The sequence below is a fragment of the Vidua chalybeata genome, chromosome 5 (genome assembly GCF_026979565.1).
Source record: "Vidua chalybeata isolate OUT-0048 chromosome 5, bVidCha1 merged haplotype, whole genome shotgun sequence".
Classification (NCBI taxonomy): Eukaryota; Metazoa; Chordata; class Aves; order Passeriformes; family Viduidae; genus Vidua; species Vidua chalybeata.
In genome coordinates, this window is record NC_071534.1 from 26,703,675 (window position 1) to 26,713,752 (window position 10,078).

At 40.6% G+C, this 10,078-nt stretch overlaps 1 protein-coding gene across 1 annotated transcript; it reads left to right on the plus strand.

The window, feature by feature from the left end:
• The first annotated feature begins 827 nt into the window (after positions 1-827).
• On the plus strand, positions 828-6,948 carry STMP1 (short transmembrane mitochondrial protein 1). Its single transcript, XM_053944161.1, has 3 exons — positions 828-992; positions 3,958-4,011; positions 6,485-6,948. Exons 1-3 carry the CDS (start codon positions 885-887, stop codon positions 6,563-6,565), a joined length of 243 nt encoding a protein of 80 aa, XP_053800136.1. The 5' UTR covers positions 828-884; the 3' UTR covers positions 6,566-6,948.
• The last annotated feature ends 3,130 nt before the right edge of the window (positions 6,949-10,078 follow it).

Below are 10,078 nucleotides of genomic sequence, written 5' to 3' on the forward strand. Positions count from 1 at the left end.
CATTTCCAGGTGTCAGCTCTCTCTCAGGGAGGGAAGAACACAACAGCTTTGGAACGCCCTGAAATTCAGAAGAAAGTGGTCTCAAGTCTGGATCCTTACCAGGGTATCACCAGAACAAAAAAAAAGGTGTTACATAGTATCTTCTTGTGCCTTTTTTTTTCTTTCCTGAAGTGGGAAGGAGAGCCACCAAGGTACCTTCCCCAGAAAGGTGGGTGCTACCTGTTTTCTGCTAGATGGAACATTTGAGCTTTCTGGGAACTGAGATGTAATGCGAGTTAACTTGCTTTCAGGGTAGAGTTTCCCAATACCTCAAAAATCTACGTATCTCGCGGGGTTAGGGGTGTTGGGGGGTTGGTTTGGTGGGGGGTTTGTTTTGTTTGTGTTTTTTTGTTTGTTTGTTTGTTTGGGAAGGTTTTGGTTTTTTGTTGGTTTTGGTTGGTTGGTTGGTTTTGTTTTGGGGTTTTTTGTTTGTCTGTTTGCTTTTTCAGTTTTGGTTTTTTTTCCGTTTGTTTTTTTTTTTTTTTTTTGTCTAAAAATTTGCAAGGGTGAAAAAAGAGTTTTGCAATAAATTGCGATAAAGCCTGCCATCTCTTACTGACTTGCAGCAGGAGAACTCTTCATAACTGGTATTTACTGCCCAAATCTCAATGAATTAAGCATAGCCATTAAAAGAAGCTGAACCCAAAGTGATTCACAAAGAACAACTGCTCATGCAGCCTAAAAAACCCAAACCAAAACCAAAACCAAAACAAAACGAAAACCAAACAACAACCACCGCTCGGCATCCCCGCGCAGCCCCTCGGGAGCGGCCGCGGCCGCCGCTTCCCTCACGCCGGGGCGCGGCGGGGCTGGGCCGGGGGCCGGGCCAGCGCCTTCCCCCGGCCATGGCGGCGAGGGCGGGCCCGGAAGGAGAGCAGCCGCCGCCCGCCTCACTTCCCCTGCTGTCGGGCGGGGCGGCAGCGCGGGCAGCGGGCACCATGCTGCAGTTCTTGGTAAGGCTCTGGGCGCCGAGGCGCGGCGCCGTGTCGCCGCCCGGCTGAGGGGAAAGGGCGCGGTGTCCGGCCACCCCCCGGCCACTGTCAACGGAGCGGCTGCGCCCGGTGTTGGCTCCCCGGCAGCGCCCCATCCTTGGGCGGCTGCCCTTCTTCCGCTCCTTCCCTTCTTCCGCTCCTTCCCACCCGTCCCCTTGTTCTCGCAGAACGATGCCTTAAAGCTGCTCTGAAAATGGGGTTCCACGGCTTGTTCTTCCTCCAAGTCGTGTTCTTAATTTGTCTCGGAGATTCTGCTTGCTCACGGTGATGCTCCCCTTGCTGCTCAAATTTCTTTGTGTAAGCATAAATGCCTCTCTCCTTCAGTGACAGCAGGGGCGTCAGCCCTTGCCATTTTGTGCACCCTTAAAAGTGTACCGCTGGAGATGTGGATTTTTATATGTGGAAATTAAAGCAAGGGATCGCGTTTCATTACTGCCCCGAAGAACAGCAGAATTATTAGACTGAATTTAGACTTCGTTGGGGTGAGGTAATGCAGCAGGCTAGTAAGTTTCATAGCGGGTGTTGATACAGAGCAAGAAATGATGGCCTGTTGTAAATTGGGATAATCTTGCCTGTTTTTTTATAATAAATAAATAAATGAGGCATATTTCTTATCGTCCTAGCTTCATAATAACAAGTATAAAAGCCTCAGCCATTTTTGTAGCTGTTTATAATCCCCTCTGCACCCCAATGGAAACCTTCAGTAAGGCTAAATATGGTTAGCCTCTCTCAAAGTTTCTGTGTTTCTCAGCTCTACTTTTTTCTGCTAATGTTTGTTTTTTTTTTTTTTTTTTTTTTTTTTTTGTGGTGGTTTTGTTTTGTTTTGTTTTTTTCCTAGATGAAAATACTTTGTAATTACAACTTCTCATTAGTGCGTGACCGTTAGACAAAGATATACTAATTCTGGGCTTCTTCCCTGCTTGGGTGTAGATTGGATGTTTGACTCTTGCTCTCCCTGGTTAGGGCTGTAGCAGAGAGATAAAGGGATAATCTCACAAACCTTGTGTTTTTGCAGTCCAGAGTTAAGCTTTAAATAAGCCATTTGTTTGCAAAGCACCTTGAAATGCTGGGTAGAAATTGGAAGATCCTGAACTTTCATCAGTCCTGTTGTTTTTAGTGAATATGCACATTTTCATTTGCTTTCCATGTAATTGAAGTCTTAAGCAGTGTGCGTGTTTTGGTTTGTTTTTTTTGTTTGTTTTTTTTTTTTTTTTTTCCCACTGCTCGAATCATCAGCTCTAAAAATAAACGTAACTGAGTGCACACAGTGCTGGACTTTCCAATAAAGAAGTACACTTTAAGGGAATACTGATCTCAGTACTATCTCTACTGAGTAAGGGTTATCTCACAACAGAAGAATATGACATATATTAGAGAGGTTCTAGGATAAAAGCTAGAACACTGCTAATAAACAAGGATTTGGTTTGTGTTTCCGTGTGGCTTCCCAGACCCTGCTAAAGATACAGGAAATTCTCCTCTTCTAGAGTGATACTCTGAATTAAGAGGAACCACAGGTCTGGTTTTCATCAGTGCATTTTTTGTTAGTGTCTCCCAGAGTACCTACTTAGCTGGTAATTGAAACTAGAAGAGCACATGATAACCAGGACAGTACACACAAGAATAATTCTTCTTAAATTGTTAAAGCTAGGCTTTAAAAAGTAATTATAAACAAGGAATAAGACCAAAAGTGTGTTTAAGGAAAGACTGAAGTAACTTGCAGTCAGAGTTCATATGACAGCTCTCAGCCAATTTTAGTTTTCTGTAGATAGATTTTCACCAGTGCTGCTTATGGAGTCTGGATCACAGAAAAGATGAGCTGTGCTGCTTTGGGCCTGGAAAAGATGCCTGGTCAGTAAGTGATGGCAAAGTTGTTTTGTGGACTGTGGTTTTATTTTTCTTAAAATAGTCTTATTTTGACAGCAGTGACCATGAGCAATAACAACTTTTTAAAATAGAACTGTTCTCAGCTGTTACAAAGAGTGATTTGTCTACTAACAATGAATGAGAGCACAATATTAGCAGTATCCCCTTTCAAAACAGTTAAATGAGCTTTCATGGTATAGGGCAGACTTATTTTGAAGTGCAACAACAAAAATAAATGTAGGATACTGAGCAGCTGCTGAATGAAATCTCATCACCTGCCTTTGAAAAGAGGAATTTTTTTTCACTCTGGAAGTGTTTTATGTTTGAGGATTTTCCTCAGCTGGCAGACAGGGTCTGGGCCAGAAAGTCTGCTTGTGCTTTGCTCTTGCTCTACTTCCAGAGTGCATTTTTATGGACATCTTTCATCAACTATAAGTTTGCACAGTTGTCAGAAGAGGTTGTGCCCAGCTTCCAGCCAACTGTACTGCCTTGGAGGAGCCCCTAGAGCGGAGTGGATTTGGTTGAGAACTAATCTCTTGGGGTCAGAAGGGTTTGTCTGGAAGATGCACAGCTGTTGATGCTGAAGAGAAAAAGCAGTTTAAGTTCATGTTGTGAAGTTTTGGGTTTTTCTACTCCATCCTAAGACATGTATGTCCCTTTCCAACGCTGGGCGCTGTTCTAGTGGGATGTTGCATTAGGCTTTCCCAGCATGGACCAAGAAGTCTGTGATATGTAGGTCGCTGCTGCTGTCGCCCCCATTTTAATAGGAGTTATAGCCTTTGTGGGTGTGTAGAGAACCTTACAAGGATGAACACAGCTTGATCCAAATAGTCTTGGGGATGTGGATTGAATAACAAAACTGTGTGGTATTTTGGAAATGATGGCAAGGTGTTTCTGGTGAGGAAGATGGGGGGAAATTGTACCTCTCTGAATGAAAGATGAGAAATTATGTAGGAGTGGAGTTGAAACTCATTAAATAACTTGCAATATCCCTTTTTCTTTATTTTAGCCAATAAGCTTTTGATGGAAGGATAATAACTCTTCTCCCTTTTTTCCTTTTTAGCTTGGTTTTACTCTTGGAAATGTGGTTGGGATGTATCTGGCTCAGAACTATGATGTGAGTATCCTAGTATTCTCAGAGATAAACCTGTCCTGAACTGAAAATATACAGCTGTTTTCCCTCAATTAGAATTGAATCAGTCTTTATTTTGATGGGTTATATTATTTGAACAGAATGCAGATCATGCTGACTTTAGTTACCGGAGAACTGAGACTTCTTCAGGAAGAAATACCTCACTGAAAGAGTGGTCAGCCATTGGAGCAGGCTGCACAGGGAAGTGATGGAGTCACCATCCCTGGCGGTGTTCAAGGAATGACTGGACATGGCACTTCATGCTCTGGTCTAGTTAACAAAGTGGTGATTGTTCAAGGGTTGGACTCTGTGATCTTGTAGGACTTTTCCAACCTTAACTGCAAAAAAAAAAAAAAAAGTGCAACCAAAACATCATCTGTGGTAGTGTAGTGCTTAAAGCCTAAACTTCTGTTCAGTCCTAGAGCCCAGCCTTCTACAGGCAAAGACAGGAGAAACAGAACAGGTTTATCAATTGCTCATGGATTTTACCAGTATTAAATACTGGCTTCCTGTCTCAGCCTGTCTTCTTACAGTGTTCTCTACTCAGTATAACTGTTAATAAAAATTCTCAAAGCATGTGAAATGTCTTTTTTCTGGACCTATAATGAAAATAAGTTTTGCCAGCATTTTTTATAAATGCAATACTTTCTCCTACTTCAGAAAGTGTATTGTCCTGCAATATTTTTTTCCTTCTTTTCAGTGAGAAAAAAAAAAGAGAACTTTCTTTTTTCAGTTCTCAGTTAACAGTTTTCAATGTGAGAGGGCAGAGGAAAAAGATTTCAAGCTGAGCCTTCAGAACATGCTTTTACTTTCTGCTGAGTCAGCAGAATCCCTTGTAAGAGCAGTGCCACATTACTTACTGGCTAGAGGAGTTAATAATATTTAACTTATAAAAATCTTTTTAAATTCTTAGGCAATCTATATTGGCCTTAATAAAAAACCAAACAAAGTTGTTGAGGCTTTGGTGACATTTATGTTTTGCTTTCCTCTCATCTTCAGTATTGAAGTCATCTTGTTTAAAAAAAAAAGTCTTATATTTTGTTCTTTGTTTATGCACAAACTTCGGTGATTTTTCCTGTCAGTCAGTCCAGTAAAAGGACTAATGAAAGGCTGGTGTTTCTGTCCAATACATGTTTTACAGTGTTACAAAAATGTAGTCATAAGAATATATTTGGATGTATCAATATGTATCACAAGCATTGTATGGTGCTTTTCTGGCAGCACTGATAAAGTATTGCCACAAGAGGGGAACTCAGGCTTTGATTTGCTGGAGGTATTTCCCTGGAAATGCAACACTGACTTGCAGGATGAACAGGGAATTTTTACTGCTGGTGTTGAAGATGATTGGTCTGAGGTGACATATATATAAGCTTGTCATAATGAGGTCCTAATTCCGCAGCTGTACACACAGTGTGCTTAGTAATAAGGACATGGAGGGTTCTGCTGACAGTGGTAGAGTTCACTTGGTTTAGTTTAAATGTCAGGCTGGGCTCTTAATTTCATTTGCTCAAACAGAGCTTAATTCTGAAAAGGAAGATAAGAGGAACTTGTAATCAGTTCTGTGAGCCTCAGACCATTCAGTAAGAGAACTGCATTCTGTTTGGATTAACTTTGCTCTGTGGTCAGGTGACATATGAAGAAAAAACCCAGGATTTTTTTTTCAAAGCTAAGAGTGGAAAATTTGCATTCATTTTGTTTTAATCATACATTATTTTGTAAAATCTTACATTATCACTTCCCAGTTTTAGTTAGTCACAATCTTCTTTGCTATTAAGAGCTTCAGCTTTTTTTCCCTTTTAAGTTATTGAAATTTACTGTTGGATTATTTTATCAAAATTATTTTATTTGTAAGTGAAAGCTGAATATTTGGAGCTCACAAGCAGTAAAATGAATTTTCATTCAGGTGTAAAACTGCAAAAAGGTGCCAGTTTGCATTGCAGCAGAATTCCCCAGTGAGGAATTTTGTTTCCCACAAGATAAACCAGGAGAAATATTTCTTAATAAATTTCTTGAGAACATAATTTATGCTCTTGAACATCTCTTTTCTCTTGGGTTATGACCAGTATAGTGCAATCTAATTTCCCCTTCGAAAGCCTCTGCATCAATGTTTAAATCTGCTTATTCTTGGAAGTTTGCCTTCTTTCAGTCAGGAAGCCAGACTGGTCATGCTAAATTTCCTGTAAGGTGATCCTTTTTCCTTCCTCCTGTTCCCATCACCACTGACTTATACCCTTAATAATCTAAGTATTTCCTGAAGCCTTATCTGCTGTTTGCCTGATACTGCTTAGATTTAATCTCTGTTCAAGGTAACAGATACTGGAAAAACCTTTTAAAAACCAGTTTAAACTTTATGGAATTTCTTGCTGTGTGTATGGTATTGTCTTTCCTGATGAAACTCACACAGCCCAGGATTTTTTGTAGTGTGGGGTTTGATTGTTTTGTTTTTTCTTTAAATTAGATTCCTAACATTGCAAAGAAGCTGGAAGATTTTAAGAAGGATGTGGAAGCCAAGAAGAAACCTCCTAATGACAAGTCCTGAAAGAGCAGTGTTCCCCAGGTCAACTCTGTGTGCGCACCAAGGATGCAATTTACCTTTCAGGCAGCAAAGTTCAAGTAGAGGGTTGGCATGGGAGGTTCCTCCACTCTTAGTCTCCTAGAACTGGAATATCCTCCTTTTGAAAGGGTGTCTGTGAACTTTTCCTGGGACTGATTTTCAAGGGTTTCAGAATTTGGATTTGCAACTGATGCGTGACTGGATAATAGGATTTGTATTTTTCAGTGTTTCTTTTCCTAATATTTTGCAACCTGTTTTTACCTGATCCAACTGGAGTGCTTTTGGTCCTGTTACAATTGTAACCTCACACTTGATAATACCCTAGTTCTTAGAACAGCACAAAAGAAATTAAATGCATCGAGAAGTAACTTTCAGAGTTTCTTGTCATTTGTTGTGAACAGTGGTACTTTGCTGTCCTTAAGCCACACACATAAGCAAAGCAAAAAAAGCAGCCATTAAAACTCCTGGTGTGTGAGAAAACACACATCCATTGTAAAACTCATGTCTTCTCTTGAAACCATAATTCTGCAAAAATCCTGTTGTAAATTCTGAAAATAATTTGCAATGATTTGAATAGATGTCAATTTTATTTAGTCAAGAATCTATCAATAATTTTCTTCCCTTAAAATGGAAGATGTCTATCAACTCTGTAACATGTCTTAAATGACAGAGTCCCTTTGACAGTTTTTTGCAGGACATGAAGAACACAGAAAAGTGCCAGGAAGGTGTTCTTGCTCTTATTGCAAATGCCTGGTGATGAACTGCTACAGACAAGTACAGAGAATGACCTCCATTTGTTCAGGCTCTAGATTAAAGCATACCTCCATTAATGTTTTAATTAGGATGACGATTGTGACTTAAAAGTGGTTTGTCCTTTTACTATGTTTTTGTTCTCATCATAGGAAAACTGCAGAGCACATGGTATTTATTCCTCTCAGAAGAGACTAGATCAGAAGATGTGCTTTGATCTCTAATGGGTGTTTAGTCCATTAGACAGGTCTAGGGGCACTCAGAAGGAAAAGAACACAAGCTCTGGGCACTAATTGTCTTGCTTTGTCAGTGAAATGTGCTGTTTGATATAAACTTAGCTTCAAAGTACAGAACTATCTATGTACCCATTGTAATTTTCACCCTCTACCCCAAAGCCTTTAATATGGATATATCTGAGTGGACTCCAAGTGCAGAGTTCTCACTGGATCAGTAAAGACACATTTAGAGTACCATACACCAAACACTTGCATCCTTTGCCAGAGTTTGGTGGTGACAGAGTTCTTCCTGAAACAGAGGAAAGTATTCCTCGTGCAAAGATTCTCCTTCTTAAGCAATATAAATATATATAAGGAATATTTCACATGTAATTTTAAATCCTTCCTTTCTCCTCTGCCCTGAAATGTGTAGCTGACATAAAAGCTTTCAGTCTTTGCAAAGGGTTATTTGTTAAGTTTAAAAGCCAACTCAAGTCAGACAATCTTAGTAGCGATGCAACCTATTTTCTCTACAGGAAACACTCCAAGAAACTCCGACAGGGAGAAATGGTTGTACCACCTAAACCCAGCTGCCCGAAACCCTGTGGTAGCAGCCTGTGTGGAAGGTACCCAGAGAGATTTCCATTACCTTCAGACTTTAGACGTGACTGAAAGAATTTTCTTCCATGCCCAAAAACATTTCCCTGGAATGATAGTGCTGCACAGCTGTTTCAGTGTTTTCATGAACATGATGAATTTAAGTTTCCCCCAACTTTCTCTCCCTCCCCTCTCTTTCCTGTTCTTGAGCATTGAAAAATACTCTCTAACCCCTTCATTTTTCTTTGCTTGCCATGTAAAATTATATTAGTGTTTAAAATAGGATTATTTCTTTGCTCAAATGTACTTTATGTTCTTCCCTTTTTTTACATGGGAATGAGAAGTGAAATAATGTTCAAAATCTCTGTATTTGTTGCCAAACAGGCCAGTTACTCTAAAAGTGTTTTTGGACCTGACTCTTTCAGCTAAGCATTTCAAGCAGCTGTTGGAATTCTTTTTTTTTTTCCCCTATCGTATTAGTAAGTGAAAAGCTGCAGCTGTAATGCTGTGGAAACAATATATGCTCATTAATATATTAACAGGATTTTTGAGGTGTTTCACACTGTAACACCTTCCATTTTAGCTCAAGCTGGGTTTTTTCCTCCTACATAGTAAGCTGTAATTCTGGATAACATTGTAACACAGCTGATGTGAACTTTGCAACTACTGCATAACACATTTTACCTAGCCTGAGGTTGTCCTAGATGATTGTTCGGGTTTGAAAGCAAAACCAGTGAGACACTCTAAGTCAGAAATACAATTTATTGGGAAAAGGGAAAAGAAACAAAACACATACAAAAGGAAAGCCACTGACAAAGTCAGAATACAACCTGACACCCCTTTGGCCAGCATGTTGGTAGCAGTCCAAATTGGAGTGGCAGGTGTGGTTCTGTTGGAGCAGTGGTCCTGTAGAAAAGGTATAGTCAGTCCAGTGGAAAACCCCAGCTGTGTCCTCTTGGGAACCTGTGGAAAGGCTTCCTCTCTGCCCAAAAATCCCAGAATATATCTAGGTGGGAATGCTTAGCTCCTCCCCCCTGGGCCGAGCATCTCACAATGGGCTGATGTCATTCTGAGTCATGCGGTGGGTCCTTGATCACCTGTGGCTCCTGGAGGGAGTTATCTCTGAGTCATGTGGCAAGACATTGATGGGCCCATTAATAGGAGATAAGGAAAACTGCCCAGAAGTTAACTGCTACACAGATGGTAATAGAAAACATCACAACTTCTAATCTCGGACAGTGATACTGAAATTTGACCTTATCTTTCAGAGGGCAGAGGTTGAGCGCAGATAATGAGTGCTTGATGCAGGTCTTGTATCTGGTGGCTCGGAACCTTTTGGATGCACTGGTGTCATAGCAGGGCACAAAAGACAGATGCTCCATGAAGTTACCTAGGAGCAAATTTCCCGCTTAACATGGACTCTGGGAATGTCTGCCCATTTCAAATGCCTTTGTCGATAGCTAAAATTGCCAGCTAAAATATGCAGTTCCTTTCATGAAAACGGTTGTGTTCATGTAGTGATTCTTTTGAGACATAGTCTGGAGCTGAAGGTTCAAGGCAAAATGGGAGGAAAGGAATATATGAGCTACTGACAGACTTCTAAAACATTTGCTGTGGGTTGAGAGTATTATCCTGTGTTGGAAAACGCTGCCCTAAGGCTCTTCTGCCATTAAACAGTCAAGAGTTAATAATCAAAATAAACAAAAAGCCAGACAGCAAAGCTAATTATTAGCTTATTTGGCACCAGAACCCAAATACAGTTGGTGGATGCACCTCACAGAACTTCACTAACATGAATGTTCATTGGTTTTACATCCCAAAAACACTGCCTCATACATCACCACGTGGGACATGGCAGTGACAAGTGCCAGCAGTTGTGAATGTGGAAGCATGCCAAGAGCACCAAAACAGGAGAAACCGTCTGTTGGGGAAATTC

Coding starts and splice junctions, on each gene's coding strand:
- STMP1 (XM_053944161.1), top strand. CDS start 885: ATGGCGGCGAGGGCGGGCCCGGAAGGAGAGCAGCCGCCGCCCGCCTCA. Junction 993..3,957: donor GCACCATGCTGCAGTTCTTG/GTAAGGCTCTGG, acceptor TTTCCTTTTTAG/CTTGGTTTTACTCTTGGAAA. Junction 4,012..6,484: donor ATCTGGCTCAGAACTATGAT/GTGAGTATCCTA, acceptor TCTTTAAATTAG/ATTCCTAACATTGCAAAGAA.